Raw genomic sequence first — 17,177 nt, 5'->3', positions numbered from 1 at the left:
ATTATGCATGTAAATTAAGCAGTCTACATAACATCTTTTTGTTTTTACTTCTTTGCCCCCCTTAGATCTGCCCACAGTAGAGGAGCTAATGAAACCTATCAGAATAGATTCATTTGGGGTCAGTGGTTTTGATTTACAAGCTGTCAGGTATGAATTTTTTTGTTTATTGTCTTTGGAAACTTTTAGTCATTTGTTCTATGTAATCTTTCCTAGTGAATGATTAATGACTAATATTACCTTGCATGAGTCTGCCTGTGAGTCATTACTCTCTTCTTTTTATATTGTCCTCACTCAATTCATCAAAATTCTAGTGCTAAATGAAAAAATAAATAGATTCTATAAAAAAAGTTTCTGCCACTAAATAGTCCTAAAAGTTTTCACTGAAAAATAGTCTCTCTTCAGCTTTAATAGTGCTGGAACAGTTCATTCACAATGAGGGAAAAAGTGAATTTTATTATGTTTATGAGTCATAGATTTGCTTCTTTATATACCAGTTAGTTTTGACCTAGTCACAGACTGGCCATCATCTCACTGGCTGAGTTTTGTAGCCACAAGAGAAATGGGCCTCATTAAAATGCGTCAGGTCCAATACAGTTTAGTGGAACTATGTGTGACCCACTGTCATTCTTCTGCATAGAGTAACACGTCATAGACAGCATTGCTTTTATGTAGCACTGAAATATTATGTCCAGTCTCTCACGTGATCCTCATAACAAGTAGGGAAGGTGCCTTTATGCCCATAATTCAAGAAATGAAACTGAGATAAACTCAATTTACTGGTAGATAACAGCTAACATTTATCACATTTACTTTGGACAGATACTTTACATATATTATTTCATTTAACCTTACAGCAACTCCATGGGTTATAGTCCATTATTATTCCCATTTCCGAGACAAGAAGACTGAAGCCTAAGAGGTTAAGATAAAGCTATTGCCCAAGGTCATATCGCTGTGGACCAGGAACATGGGCCATCCATGTGCCTAACCACTTAAATTGTCAGGTCTTTGATCTCTGTAAAATACTTCTGTGAAATAGCCTGTCATCCATTCGTGTTCTCATTTATTTGTGTCTTCAGTAGACATGTTTTGAGCCCCCTTTGTATACTATATCCTCATGATGCAAATCCACATGTGATGATTTCTTGGCCTTGTTTCTGCATTTGTGTTAGTTGAGAAAAAAATGATGCAGTGTACTTATGCAACAATCTTGCATGTTCTTCACATCTACCCCAAAACCTAAAATGCAATTTAAAAAAAAAGATGTAGTGAACCTTACACTAAAATTCGTTTACTTGAATGCTAAGTCTAGTAGGCTTCCATTGATCTGTAATGCTAATTAGTATTTTTAAAGGAAATATGGTGCCAACTCGTCGTTGCTATTTGGGGGTATGTTCGTGATAACATAAAGAGATTTTCTTACACATCTTGTATCTTATCTTTGTTTTCATAGGTAAAACCATTTTAGTAATAGGAATTTTAAAACAGATTTTTACATTTTTTTTAAAAAACTGAAAGCAGTTCTACTTATGTTACAGGTATAATGATAATCATATATGATAGAAATCAAGAAATATGACCTTTAGTATACATACCTAAAAAAAATTTCAGCAGCTATCAAGTAAATGATCCTAGCTGCTATAACAGAATCCTTGAAATCTTAATAGCTTAACATCATCAAAAATGTATTTCTTGCTCACATCACTATCCTTGGTGGGTCAGTGGGGTTGGATTGGGGCTCCGCTTCACACAGTCGTTTAGGAACCCAGGCTGCCTCTGTCATCAACACACAGTTTTAAGATTGTTACAACATCAACCAGTCAGTAAGGAAAGAAAGAGAAGGGTTTTATACCTTTTCTTTTAACTGCCTTAACACAGAAGTTTCATATCACTTCAGCTCACATTCCATTGGTAGGAACCAGCACATCTAGCTAACGAGGTCCAAAGAGGCTGTGAAATGTGGTTTGTTTCAGTGCGAAGAAAGAAAAATAAATGAGCTTGGTTAGTATCTAGTCAGTCTCTGCCAGGATATACTACTCTAATAACAAAATATTGATTCCACTCTTCTTCATACACAGACCCACTTATCCCCTTCCCCAACCAGACAGCCCCAAGTCCCATTAAGGACTGTACACATCTGAAAGGCTAGGATTTCCAGGTGAAGTGCAGTCCTCTTCATCAGGTTTGAGTATGGCTCCTCATTGTCTGCCAATGGGAGATAATGACAAAGTTATATACTTCCTAACCCCCATCCCAATATATAACGGTGAAACTGCAGGAGATATGCCCTTTCAACAAGGAAAAGTATGAAGAAAATATAGCAACCAGTGTTGCAACTTTGAGAACCACTGGAAAGACCTTGTAAAGGGCCCCTACCTTGGGAACAGGGATTTTCCTTGATTTGGTTATTACTCTATTAAGAAGGAACTACCTTAAGTCAATTATTCCATATAGCCCCTCCTTCCATTGCTTGGAGGATTTGTCCTGTATGTTATCACCATTGGCTACAACTGAAGTGAATTTTAGGTTGAGGGGTATGCCCGTCTTGGGGGGTGCACTCCTTTCTCAATGCATTTCCTGCCTACAGGTAGCTTTAAGTTTCCCAGTCACTGGCTTTTGGTTTTCTTTTTTATTTCTTTCTTTTTTTTTTTTCTTTTAAACAGGGTTCTGGTTTCTTTGACATTATATTCTTTCAGAAAGTTCAGTAACCTAGTTGTCTCTTTGGTCCCAGTGAATGCCATGTGCCAGTAACCAGTCTTAAAGTTCTTTGCTACCCAGAATCTATAAGGAACTTAAGCAAATTTACAAGCAAAAAACAACCTGATTTAAAAGTGGGCAAGGACACAAACAGACATTTCTCAAAAGAAGACATGTGTGCATCCAACAAGCATTCAAAAAAATGCTCAACATTATTGATCATTAGGGAAATAGAAATTGAAATCACAATGCGATACCATCTCACACAGGCCAGAATAGCTATTATTAAAAAGAAAAAAAAAATGCTGAGGAGGTTACGGAGAAAAGGGAACATTTATACACTGCTAGTGGGAATGTAAAATAGTAACCATTGTGGAAAGCAGTTTGGTGATTTCTCAGAGAACTTAAAACAATTACTACTCGACCAGCAATCTGATCATTGGATATATACCAAAAGGAATGTAAATTGTTCTACCATAAAGACGTATGCATGCATATGTTCATTGCAGCACTGTTCACAATAGCAAAGACATGGAATCAACCTAAATGTCCATCAGTGGTAGATTGGATAAAGAAAGTATGATACATATGCTCCATAGAATACTATCATAAAAAAGAATGAGATCACATCCTTCGCAGCAGCATGGATGCAGCTAGAGGCCGTTATCCTAAGCAAACTAATGCAGGAGCAGAAAACCAAATACTCTATGTTCTTATAAGTGGGAGCTAAACATTGAGTACATATGGACACAAAGATGAGAACAACAGACCCTGGATCCTACTTGAGAGGTTGGGAGGAGGGTGAAGATCGAAAAACTACCTGTTGGATACTATGCTTGTTACCTGGGTAATGAAATAGTTTGTACATCAAACCCCCATGACATACAGTTTACCTGTGTAACAAACAGTACATGTATCCCTGAACCTAGAATAAAAGTTAACAAAAAAAGTTTCTTGCTAGACAGAGGGTTTAAATCTGCTTTGTTCTTTCATTGCTTGTTCTTCTGTTTCTTTTTTTTTTTTCCTGTGTTTATTTGCAGTTCTCTGATATTTGGGGAAACAACCATAAGTGTGAAGATGACACTCTTAATATGATCTTTGCTAAGGGACTGAGTCTCTCACTTTTCAACCAAGAAGTCTCATGAAATCTTGCTTTCTCAGCATTTTTTAATGCTGAATCTACAGCTTGAGTCTATACAGAGAGTGAACCCATTTCTAGAGTTTCTATATTCCTTCTATTCTCTTTAAATTCTGCTTACAAACCAGCTTATTCTTTCTTGAGCTCGTCAATTTTTTTGGTAATATCTTGTCAAAAGAAGCTAACAGTAGCCAGCATTTAATAACTCCTTATTCTTTCCACTCATTTTGCTTAGTACTCCATGGTCAGCAGGCATGTGGTCTACCTTATAAGCTTTTGTAGATGACAGTTTAGCAGTGTTGTGCCACTGTAAAACATAGGGTGCCATCTCCCCAGACTCTAGTTATCAGTTTCCTGCCACCCAAAACCTGACCTAAGCCATTAACAAGTAAGTTGGGTTCTTGGCATCTCAGCTCTCACATTCTAAAGGGACCAACTAGTAAATGGTCCTATTTAGATGCAAGATGGCAAGGAAATATAGTTTACTTGGTACCCCGCAAGAATGAGAAACAGTTTTGATTAGCATCTAGCTACTGTGAAGAAGGAAGGAACCATTCTATTTCTGATGATTCCAGCTACTTTAGAAGCTTCCAACAGTTACCAAGAAGCCAATCTACATTATATGAAAATGTTAGCCTCTTAAACATTTCTTTAATCTTATTTTATAAATTAGAAAATCAAATGGCCTAACTGACACATGATTAAATATTTTAATACTAACAGTTCCCATATTTTTGGAGCCCCTGTAGTTTGCCAGTATATAACCACGTTTAAAACATTTCCTTAAGTTGTAACTTCCAGATTTTTAACATCTAATTGTCTGAATTGTTATAAGTGCTTTTTTTAATAAGTAGGAATTATCTTTATTTTTTTAATGATTAAATATGATATTATGTTTATAAGATCTTAAAATTTGGAATGATATTCTCCATTTAGGAGGAGCAGTGGTCCTTTTTTTTTTTTTTTTTTTAGGTCTTTCCTTTTTTTTTTTTTTTTTTTTTTTTTTTTTTAGGTCTTTCCATATTTTTTTAAATTATATTTTAAGTTCTATAAAGAGCCCACTTAAACGTTTTAAACCACAAAAATGATTTTATTTTCAGAGCCTGGTGATTTTTTTTTTTATATTAAAATGTTTCCTATACTGTGATTAAATGTATGCTTTTTAGTATTTATACTCTATCCCTCCTTGACATAAATTATGATTACTTCTTTAGTTTCATCTAGAAATGTTTAAAATGTTTTTCTTATTTCAAATGCATGTCAACTTTATAAGAAAATGTAGATAAGAGATATATTACAAAAAGTTCACTTAGAAATTTATATTGTATTTTTCTTATATACAAGCAGTCTCAGTCTTGTTTGCTTTGGCCTTTCTCTGAAATAAGTCTCAACATCACCTGTGTAATCCTTTGCATTATACTGCATTAAAATAATTATCTGAAAATAAAAGCAGCTATGCTGAGTATACTCTGTTAACCAAAATTATAAATAATGTATTTAACATCAGAAACTTAATTGAATAGTTAACAACTCATATCTATATATATTGTGCATGTGTGTGTACACACACACATGGTTATTACTAATATTTGAAGAGTTGTACATAGGGTTCATTATCTGTGTCCTGTTTTGTTTTATAGCTCTGAGAAAGTGGCTGAAAGTAAAGAAACTGAATTTGTTAGCTCTTTACCCCTGAAGATGAACCCAAATATTATCTCTCAAGACTCACGAAATATAAACCATTTTTTTGACAAAAATGATGAGAATGTGATTTTACAAAAGACCACAAATGAGAGTATGAAGAACAGCTGTCCAAGAGTAACAGCCACAGAAGAACATGTTGATAAAATGTACCTTGATATTTTGAGGAAAAAAATATCTGTTAATCCCTCATCATTATCTCAGGATGACAGAATTAATAAAGTAAGTACTTATAAATTGATTTGAGATACTGAGAACTGAAGTTATGTAAAGTTATAAGTACTGTTGGTAGGTATGTGCTTTTTAAACTATGCGATCGATTATATACTAACCTTCACAATAGATCTTGGATGTTTGTGAGTCTTGTTTATTACAATGCTAGCCAGTCCCCAAATTCAAAAATACCACCATAACATTAGCTGTCTTTTAGAAGCCATTCTTTATACATTTCTTCCTTTCTCTCAGTGAAATGTAGTCCAGAATTTGAATAGTATAAGAAAAAGTTTATTCTTCATTTAGTATGCATTGTTCAGTCTTTCCAGTCATTTGTATTGTAAGTTGGCATTTTATATGAATGCTATTAACACCTGTGAAGAAGTTTACATTTTACTGGTTCTTTTTCCTGTATTCTTGATCTCTCCTGCTTTATAGTTGCCATGATTCAGACATTCTACTTTTATATAATAATTTTGAATTATGTATTTAAGTCATCTCCAGTTCTTTGTGGAATAAGTCAAAGTATTAATAAATTTTTTAAAGCATCTTGAGAAGTTCAGATAAAAAATTAGATAAGATTTTATGTCATTTCAAAATATGTTCTTTCTTTCTGCTGTGTTCATTCCAGTAATTAAACATCTTGGTTTCTGGCAAGCTAATTTTGCTTTATTATTTTGCTTTAGTTTGTCTCAATGCTAACTTTGAGGGTTTGCTTCAAAATGCTGAAATTCTAATGCATTAGACTTCAAGAATGTTAGTAGTTTGCCTTTTACCAACTACATTATTTGATAATCACTGTTGTTTTGCCCTCTGTTAAATATTCATTTACAACAATAAAGTTTATTTAGATACTGAAGAGCTTTTGCTTGTTGTGTACAGGCTTACAGATCTCAACTTAGTTCTGAAGAAGGGGCTGTAATGGGTAAACAGGTACCATACAAGAAGGCCAGAAGTGCACCTCCTTTACTTAAAAGGAAACCCCAGAGAGGATTGTATGCATCAGTTAGGAGCTCAGGCTATGGCAAACCCAGTTCACCACTCAAGATGTTTTCTACTCTTGAAAAGAAAACTTCAGAGGACATTATGAAAAGCAGAAACTTGAGATCTATTCCCACCTCCAATCAACCTAAGAAAAAAGGTAATCATATACTCTTTTCATAATATAATTCTATGCATTTAGTATATTATTTTACTTTCCTTGTTTCCATGGAAGAGAATTAATCTTAAGGTACTATATTCCATTTGTAAGATGCAATTTACAGGAGGCAACAGGGCCTGACACAGGGTGGTGGCAGTAGAGGTGATGAAAAATGGTTAGATAAGGTTATACATAGAAGGTAGAACCAAAAATTTGAAGAATTGGTTTTGGGTTGCTAAGATTTTTGGCCTGAGCAACTGAAAGAATGCAGTTACACTCAGCTGAAATGGGGAAAGCTGTGATTGAGTATATTTGACAGTTGGGGATAATCTGGGAGTTTAATTTTTGAGATGATAGTTTTGAGCCATCTATTTAACATGGAAGCAGAAGTGACAAAGAGGCAGTCAGATATAAAAGTCTGGAGTTTGGGAGGGAAATATGGACTATAGATGCCATTTGGGAGTTGTTGAAATCTGACTTAGAGTACCAAGAGAGTGAGCATAAATAGATGGAAAAGAGCGAGCCAAGGCCTGAGGCTCCTGAGCATGCTAACCTGAAGCGGTCGGGCAAAAGAGGAGGAACCTGCAAAGGAAACAGAGTGAGGTTGGAAGAAACCTGACAGCTTATGGAATCTTGAAAACTAAGTGAAGAAAGTATATTGAGAAGGACTGCTCTGTCATTTGCTGCTGAGAGATTAAGAAAGATTAGGACTGAGAACTGCCCTTTGGGTTTAGCAAGAAGGAAGTGATCAGTGAAATGGACAAGTAGTTTCCATGGAGAAGTGACTGTAAAAGGCAAATTAAATGGGAGTAAGTGGGAATAGGAGGAGTGGAATGGTGCTTCAAATTATAGACCATGCTGCAGATAGTTGTAAAAGGCAGCAAAATAATAGACCAGTAGCTGACAAGGGAGGTGAGACCAAAAGCATTTTTGCTTTGCTTTGTTTTTCTGAAATAAATCATTGTTTTGTTTGTATGATATTAAGACAGATTTGATAGAAAAATAACTGACAATGTATGAGAGTGAGGGAAGAATTTCTGGAGCAGTGTTTTGAGTAGAGAAGCTATAGTGAGATCTGGTGCACAGTGGAAGAAGAAGGGTTGACATTAGACAGGAACATGGCTACTTCCTGCATTCTAGGAACTGTGGAGGCAGATAGGAAGGGAGAGTATATGCTGGCAGGTGGATAGATGTGCTAAGGAGAGAATGTGGATGCTTTTTGTGATAGCTTCAGTTTTTTCTGGGAAGTAGAAAGCAGTATCATTCATTAGATGGGAGTGAGGATTAGACAGAGGTGTTTTAGAGCTTACAAGAGAAGAGAGAAGATAGGAAGTTACCATCTAGGAGAGTTAGACTGTCAGGAACCAAGAGACTCTAATTAAAGTTAGTGATCATGAATTTAAATTTAAATAACAAGCTATTTAACAAGTTAAATAACCAACTTGTTTAAGCAACTGTACTTGGTAAAACAGTTGGGTTTGACAAGAAATATGTTTTTCACCAAGTGAAGCTGATCATGGGTGTAAGAGTGATTAATATGGTTGACTGTGGAATTCAAGTTGAGCAATGAAGGAAGAAAGGGCATCAGGGGAGTGTGATACAAGGCGCAACAGGTACAATCCATCGACTATGAGTCATAACAGGGTCAAAGGATTGTTGAAATCTGGATACCAGAGAATGTGAGGTGGGGAGATAGAGATGATAGTGATTAGATTAGGGGATGAGATTGGGGAGTGGTTACATTACTGACAGTAGTCTCGGAAAGACCTGGACGGTGTGGATGGGAATGAGTAGCTGAGATGGAAAGAAGTTCAAGGAACCAAAAGCCAGGGAGTTGAAAGGATTACCTATGAGTATATTGAAATGACCAAGAATGAAAACAGGTAATGTCACAGTGAGTGAAAAAGAAATGAGAGGAATGATGAGGAGGTTGCTAGATGAAGAAAGTAACATTTTTATGAGTAAAATGAAATAACATTCTTAAACTCATTTTTCATATTTTAAAATTGTACAGCATTTTTTGTATAGCATTTTTAACATCCAATAAAACACATTACTAAAATTTATAGTGAAGTATAATGATGGATCATAAATGTTTTTATACTGAACTACTTTTTCTCATTAGACTATTAAGTATGATGCTTTTAATCTGTTTTTTATTGAAGAACTGCCCAGAGCAGTTTTAGTTTTATTCAGAAGAACTGTAATTCCTTTGGGATAGTTGTTACTTGTCAAAGATTGAGTTCTCCAGGAAGCAGAGTTTGAGATGAGATTAGTGTTAGAAAGTATACAGGAGGCAGTTAAAATTAAAATCAGTATTGGTTAGGATGAAGAAAAAGCCCAGCTACTGAAACTTAAATAAATAAAAGGCATCTTTTCTTTTATGTGTCAGAGTCCAGAGATAGGCAGTTCATGGCTGGAAAGCTCATGCAAAGAACCAGATTCCTTTTTCGTTCCTGATGCAAAATCCTTAGTAGGTGACTTCTGTCTTCATTGTCACAATGGCTACTCCACCTCCAGACCCTGTGCATGAGGTACGGTGAAAGGTAAAAGACAGATGCCCGCCAAATCATCAACTTCATAATCAGGAAAGTTTTTGCATCCATCTTAATGACCTTTGATCTTGTGGCCATCAGTTGCATGTAGTTCAGGGGGTCGAGTAGTTTAACTATGTACCTTACTGCTTAGGACAGAATTAGATCTTTGTTAATAGGAAGGAAGAGAAGGTTGGCAATTAGCAATACCAGCCATGTGGTGGTTTTCCTTTTTAGTTTTGATTAATTTTCTTTGGCTCTAACTTGTATTTTTATTTTTAGACTAATTTTTTTTTTTTGTCATGAAAGGAACACTTGCTTATTATTTAAAATTTGAAAATACAGAAAAGTAAAAGAAGAAAGCAATGATTTAGCCAGAAACAACTGGTGTTATGCTAGGTGAGCAGATTCCATGGATCTCGCTATGTATATATTTATATAATGTAAATGCGAATGAATGGATGGAAGGAGAGAGACAGACATGTATAAATGGACAAAATATTTTGTAAGAATGAGATCACACTTTGCAGGTGCTTTTAAAATAGAGTATTATATCTAGGTTTACTTATATCTGTAAGAAGAAAGAGAAATTTCATCCTAAGAAATGGTATATCTGAAAAGATTCCTTTAAGGAAAGAAATTATGAAAAACACTCAAAGGTTGCCATAACTGTAGTGTTGTTTTCTTTACCGCATTTTTCAATTTTAGACATTAGCAATCTATTCCTCCCTTTCTTTGGAATATAAAGTATATTATATCCACTACTTACATGCCTCCTGTATTTTTATTTTATTTTTACTTTTTTTTAATATACTTTAAGTTCTGGGGTACATGTGCAGATTATGCAGGTTTGTTACATAGTATACATGTGCCATGGTGGTGGTTTGCTGCACCCATCGCCCCATCATCTACGTTAGGTATTTCTCCTAATGCTATCCCTCCCCAATGCCACCACCCCCCTTCTATTCCTCCCCTGGCCCTTAAGATATATTTAGTATATTCTCTCCTACAACCTTAATGTCCCTCAGCTTTTGGATTTAGTTCTTGGTTCTGATTATTAAAGAGACTGAATGCTTTTCACCTGTCTCTTGGACATAGTTTCTCCATTCTGGAATTATTTTGATTGGTTTCTTTTTTGACTGACTTTGCTTAATGCATTGCTTTTTCAAGAAGGTTTCATGGATTTCAAATTCTGCAGTGTTCTCATGTTTGAATTTCATAGTCAAGCAAATGTTCTTTCATGTGTAAAAGGAGAAAATACTGTTCATGTGCCATTATTTAAAGTAATTACTTGATACTTTAATCTGTTGAGAGAGAATTCAATATTAAGAATTCAAGAAGGGAGAATTCTGGTATAAAAGAACAGGCAGACTACAACTATGAATAAGAACATGTGATAGGTTGAGTATTACGTATCCAAAATGCCTGGGACCAGAAGTATTTCAAATTTCAGATTTCCTTGGATTTTGGAATATTTGCATTATATTTACCGGTTAAGCATCTCCAATCCAAAAATCCAAAATCTTAAACGTTCCTATAAGCATTTTTCTATGAGCGTCATGTCAACACTCAAAAAATTTCAGATTTTAGAGCAGTTCAGATTTTGGAGTTTCTGATCTGGGATGTCCCAGCTGTACTAGCTGCCTCACCCTTAGGAGAATCATGTGCTAGCAGATCACACCCCATTCATTTAACTCCAGTGAGTTGGAAGGTTTAAAAGCCTGTTCTTACAATGGCTGAAAACAGTCTGTTCTTACAATGACTGAAAACAATGAACGCTGTTAGAAATTTCTCCAGAAAACTTACATCTGTCTAATTAAATATGATTATAACTCTATAAGAAAAACCTTCACATAACCTGGAAAAATAATTGAAATGAAATCTTTTGATGAGGGATTGTTGATAATCTGTTTTTTTTTTTTGACTATTCCATATTTTCCAAATCTTTAATAATCACGTATAACATTTGTAATTAAAAAATAAACTCTACATTTTAAAAGTTAGCATCTTGAATAAAATATTTTAAAGATGTAAATTTTGAAGTTCTTAATTTATCTCTAAAGCAATCAGGTAATGTTTATTGAACTTTCAACTCAGGGCCTGTAGTATTTGAATATGGAGCTTAGGATCTCTTCTAGATATTCTTCTTAAACATTGTTTATTATTAACTGAATAATATATAGAATTATTTATTTGAGAAATCGCAGGTTACCCTAAAAGCTGACAGTTGGAACAGAATATATATTAATCACAGTTTTTGCTAATTTAATTACCAGGTTTTTATAGTAGTATTAATCTTTTAAAATCAGATTTAGATTAGCAGTTATAAAATCCTCTATGAAATTTCTATTATTCCATTGATACTGTAATATCGTGATATACATTGTTTATTAAAAATGTGCTCTGAAAGCACACTTAATCTGCATCAAAATGTTTCATAAAGTTATCAGCTGCTCCTTGATTTGTCATTTAGAATTTTTGATTATTGCTATGAACATTTAACAGAAGAATTTATTTAAAAGTAATAAACTCTGAAAGTTATCCCTATTTACATTCTCACGTTTATTTAGCTCCATTTGTCATTTGACATGAGTCTTGGGTTAATTGGCCATCTGTGTCAAATTTAGGAGAACGTTGATTATGGGGTGGCAGTTCTGAATGCCATCAGTTATAGGGAAACAGTGAAACGGCTGTATTATAGTGTAGTCCATCAGCCTATTTTGAGATCCTCATTTTATTGTTTCCATTGTATTTGTAGTTAATCGACACAGTTGATGAGTAAACATTTAACTTTACATTTGTGGTGCATTTATAATTGTTTATAACATTTAGAAATCTTATCAGGAACAAAACTCATCAAGTCTGCAGCTTTGGATAAACCAGCTCCCAAAACTGAAAGTTGCCTGGCTACTCCTCAGAAGTTTGAAGATCCCACAGAAACTGATTTCTGTATTCAACTTCACACTGTAAGTATTAAATTCAAAATTAATAATTATAATGCTTTTATGTTCAAAATTATATTAAAACTAAATTATAAATAATATAAGCATTTGAAATGTCTTTTCCTTCAAGTGATACTGTAATCACTCTTACTGAACAATTATTGATTTTCTTATATAATAGAACATTATTAACCATGTCCTTTTTATTCCTTTTTTTAACCACCTGTGTTCAAATCTCATACATAAGTCTACTATAATGAAGTAATACTTCTTCTTGAAAGGATTACTTAGGATACCACGGTGAGAACAAGGAGAAGGAATTACTTATGTTTAAAAGAGTACATGAAGCAGAGGAAAAATGGAGAGGTGCACAAGCCCTAATTGAGCAAATTAAAGTCACATTCTCAGAAAAAGAGAAAGAACTAGAAAATAAGTTAGAAGAACTAAAGAAGCAACGGGAAACAGAACTCTTCAAATTGAATCAAGATAATTATATTCTTCAAGCCAAGGTACTAGACACATTGTTCTGTTTTTCTTTATATTTACTTAAAAAAAAAAAAAAAAAACCTGTACTACCTGCTAAATACACTGTCATCCTTGGTTACTAGAGGTGTTTGACCTAATAAATTTGCTGTATAAAAATATAGTCATGATTCCAAGAGTGATTCCTTACATGAGAGCCTAAATTTTGAACCTTTGGGGAAAAAATTAAGTTTAAATTGGCTGATTTTGTTGCTTTTCTCTTATTAGCAGTCCTTTATTTAAAAAATCAGTTAGTTCATTCTGACCTTCAAAGAAATCAAAGTTTGAGCAAGAACTGCTATAGAAGGTATAGACCCAGACAGTGACACTGTATAGCATTTGTGAGTTACTTCACTCACCCAAAACCATCAGCACGAAACAGCGGTTTGCAGATTTAAGTGTAGTTATGTCACATTCCAATGTGTTCAGTACTATAAAACAGCTTTGGATCTAAATAGGAGTTTTCTATTATTCTTTCTCACTTCTCATGTTATTTCCTTCCTCAAATAAAACAAGTTTTGCATTTTATCAAAGTTAAGCAGCTTTGAAGAAACAAACAAAAAACAAAGGTGGTTACATTATGGAGAAGCAGCTGATCCTGTCACTGGAGAAAAATTGAAGCAAATCCAAAAAGAAATAGAAGAACAGGAGACACTTCTTCAAGGATATCAACAGGTATGACAATTCTTAAGCACATGGCAAATTTACTCTTGATCCTTTATTTATAAAAATAAGCCAGGCCAGGTGTGGTGGCTCATGCCTGCAATCCCAGCACTTTGGGAGGATGAGGCAGGCGGATCACCTGAGGTCAGGAGTTCAACACCAGCCTGACCAACATGGTGAAACCCCATCTCTACTAAAAATAAAAATAAGAAAATTAACTGGGCATGGTGGAGCACGCCTGTCATCCCAGGTATTGAGGAGGCTGAGGCAGGAGAATCACTTGAACCTAGAAGGCAGAGGTTGCAGTAAGCCGAGTTCATATCACTTCACTCCAGCCTGAGTGACATAATGAGACTTCATCTAAAAAAAAATAAAGCATATTAAAATATTTCTGTGCTTATTTAACAGATAATGAGAAATCTGGCAAATATGAGGGAGTAATAATTTGACTAATCTATTTATTTCTTATGAGTAGAATTAAACATTAAAAGCATGGGTTCTGGATTGGAAACATCTGATTTTGAGTATTAGCTCTACCACTTGCTGTATGCCTTGGGTATCACTTAACCTTTCTAATCCAGTTTCTTCATCTGTGAAGTGAGGGTAATAATATAGAGGATCCCCAACTTCCAGTGGTGTAACTTAACAAAGTTTTAACTTTTATGATGGGCTTATCAGGATGTAACCTCATCATAAGTTTTACTTACTATTTTTCGACTTTACAATGGGTTCATCAGGGTATTAAGTGCATTTTCAACTTAGAACATTTTTTACTTACTTTGGGCTTATTGGAATATAGCCATTTGAGGGGCAAGCAAGTTGAGGACCATCTGTAGTAGCACTCTTAGTGTGGCACACAACAATCAATCAATGAGTGTTACCTGTTATTATTTTTAATAGTCAATTTCTTAGAAACTGTCCTATCTTAGTTTTCTGTAATGGCTCTTCAGTAGATAATATTGACGGATTTTGTTACTATATTCAGAAATATGAATCTGAAATTGATTGCTATTTGAAATTAATTAATTAATGCCCTGAGGGTAAAAAATTTTTGAATTTAATGTGAGAAGATCTGTGTGTCCTACAGAGGCAGATGTTTGCAATGTATGATGGCATCTTGGTGTTGTTAGCCTGACAGCCAGGACAGGTTTAGTGATCTTCATCATAAGACTTTATCTTTGTTCTCTGCCTCCCACACCTATTTTTTCTTATTCTTCTCTCTCTTCTTGTCTTTCATTACATTCTTCTCTTTTGACAACTATAACTTGAACCTTGAGCCTTAGTAGCATGCATTATCCCCCAGGATCATCAGCAAAACCATTGCCACATCAGTGATTACAATGTTTGTTGTAACTGAATTGGAATGATTTTGCAGGACACACTGCCCTCAGTTACTAGGAAGCATTCAAACTCTTCTGCCAGTTTGATCTTGCCATTAAAATACAGGGGTTTTAAATAAAATTTAACAGTCCCATAAAGTGTGCCAACCAACCCCTCCAACAAGGACAACACAAAATTTATGTGTCTAAATAGTAGAGGATGTTCATTAATTCTGCAGGTATTTAAGCACAGACTGTCTACCAGGCACAATTCCAGACATGGTGAAACAGTCTATAGTTTGCATTAGATCCTCAAAAGCCCTTGGTTTGCATCTGAGTTTTAATTTTAAAGAGGTTAATAAGCCAGGAGGGCATCGAAGTGCAGATTGGCACCTTCTCCTCTCCCTCTGATCTCAACTAGTTGAGTCACTCTTTAGCTCAAGCCTGTGGTGTACTGGATCTGTCCTCTGTTCTGCCTTGTCCTGACAACTTTCGGAAACACCGGTCGTTAACTCCCTGGTTAAGGTCAGTATCATATAAAAGCATGAACCACCCCTAAGTACATCTGATTGCCTCATCACTAGAAGCCAGACTTGCAGAATCTTCCTCCAGGAGTGATTTTTTTTTTTTCCCTCTCAGACCAGAAACAGAAAAGAATGTAAAGGGTTTCACTGGGTCTTTCCACCAGTGCCCACACAGTCAGGATGTGGCGATTTCTTCAGCCACTCTCCCACTTGACACTTAGAAAATGCAGTGCATTAAACTGACCTTAGGCCCTTTGGCTTTGGGAATTTTTGCAAATTAATTTTTCAAGCAGACATTTTAAACATTCTGGAAAGAACTGTTTTTAGATACCAAGTTTTCTTCTGAGACAATATAAAAAGTTTAAGAAAGATTTTACATACTCAAAAGCTAAAGAGACTTAAAAGGCCGTTTAAAGGATTACTGTATTATAAGTACATATAATATGTAAGTACTGATGACTTTTAACTAAAATGCAATTTTCTGGCTTTAAAAAGGAAAATGAACGATTATATAATCAAGTAAAAGATCTCCAAGAACAAAACAAGAAAAATGAGGAGCGAATGTTTAAGGAAAATCAGAGTTTATTCAGCGAGGTAGCTTCCTTAAAGTAAGTCCTTTTGAAGTTCTTAAAACCAAGTATACTTAGACTATGTCTAAGCATGTTCTTATTCTGTTAATAATACATTTATTTTTACTTAGACATTGTAAAATTTTATTTTTATTTGTACACTCATTTCCAGTTTATGTATTTAATATTCAATGGATTTTTCTTTTGGTGTTAGATGGCTAGCACATACTTTATAGTATTTTCAGCATATTCATATTTGAATTTATATGAATTTATGTTCATAAGCGATTTAAACGTCAGTTTCAGGCAATTAAATATACAGTATTCCTCTTCATTAGTCATTAAGAATGAGATAATTAACCATATCCCAAGGAACCATGTGAGTAATAATCCTAAAATAGAAAGGTCATACAGTATCACTTATGATCTTAGGTCAGGTTCCATAGAAGCAGAGCCTGAGATGGTGGAGGTCCTTGTGGAGATGATACACTGAAGGCTAACACTCAAGAGAAGGGAGCAGGGGAAGCAGGATCGGGGAGGTAGGGGGAGGGCAGATAATGATCTCAGCTGGAGACTGGCCTGATTCTCCTCCCACCAAGAAGCTCTGGAGAATAGATTGTACCAGAGTTGGTTCCTGCTTGAGTCATGCAGGCAGCCTCGGTCACTGGCTGGAGTATAGCATGGAAGGGAGTGGGGGCTGCCCTTTATGTCAGGGTACAGGGACTGCTGTTTAAAGGAGCACTTGTGAGTTCTTTTCAGCCAGCACTCATCACAGCAAGATAATGGAGCACCAGCATCTACTTAGGAATCATGTTTCAAACTATAAGGTCTATAGGATGTTACTGCATCCAACTTTAACATATTAAGTGAAAAGGCCAATCCCATGAACATGGACAAGCTGAGATACTGTCTTCTTTTAGAAAATAACCACTATTTGTATGTCCTTTTATATAAACACCTAATTGCTCAGAAAAGACTGTTACCAGAAATTTCTTTGACCCATGAATATCATGAATGTTAACCAAATTTATTTATATACTTCTCCCCTTTTCTTTTTTGAGACAGAGTCTTACTCTGTCACCCAGGCTGGAGTGGCAGGATCTCAGCTCATTGCAACCTCCGCCTCCCTGGTTCAAGTGATTCTCCTGCTCAGCTTCCCTGGTAGCTGGGACTACAGGTGCATGCCACCACACGCAGCTAATTTTTATATTTTT

At 35.1% G+C, this 17,177-nt stretch overlaps 1 protein-coding gene across 7 annotated transcripts in view; it reads left to right on the top strand.

The window, feature by feature from the left end:
- CEP162 (centrosomal protein 162) overlaps positions 1 to 17,177 on the top strand; it is a 109,375-nt gene that overhangs the window by 35,346 nt on the left and 56,852 nt on the right. For 6 of the 7 annotated variants that reach the window (XM_037731765.1, XM_017509664.2, XM_017509665.2 and 3 more), the window contains 7 exons: positions 66 to 147; positions 5,476 to 5,758; positions 6,632 to 6,890; positions 12,257 to 12,390; positions 12,648 to 12,875; positions 13,423 to 13,563; positions 15,890 to 16,002. In XM_037731765.1, coding sequence (XP_037587693.1) covers positions 66 to 147; positions 5,476 to 5,758; positions 6,632 to 6,890; positions 12,257 to 12,390; positions 12,648 to 12,875; positions 13,423 to 13,563; positions 15,890 to 16,002 — 1,240 coding nt within the window. The remainder of the gene's footprint in view (positions 1 to 65; positions 148 to 5,475; positions 5,759 to 6,631; positions 6,891 to 12,256; positions 12,391 to 12,647; positions 12,876 to 13,422; positions 13,564 to 15,889; positions 16,003 to 17,177) is intronic. The other variant, XM_037731763.1, reaches the window with a different exon arrangement.

Source organism: Cebus imitator, unplaced genomic scaffold, assembly GCF_001604975.1.
Source record: "Cebus imitator isolate Cc_AM_T3 unplaced genomic scaffold, Cebus_imitator-1.0 Scaffold418, whole genome shotgun sequence".
NCBI classification, from domain to species: domain Eukaryota; kingdom Metazoa; phylum Chordata; class Mammalia; order Primates; family Cebidae; genus Cebus; species Cebus imitator.
The sequence above is the reverse complement of the archived record's forward strand: the minus strand, read 5'-3'. Positions and strand labels throughout refer to the sequence as shown.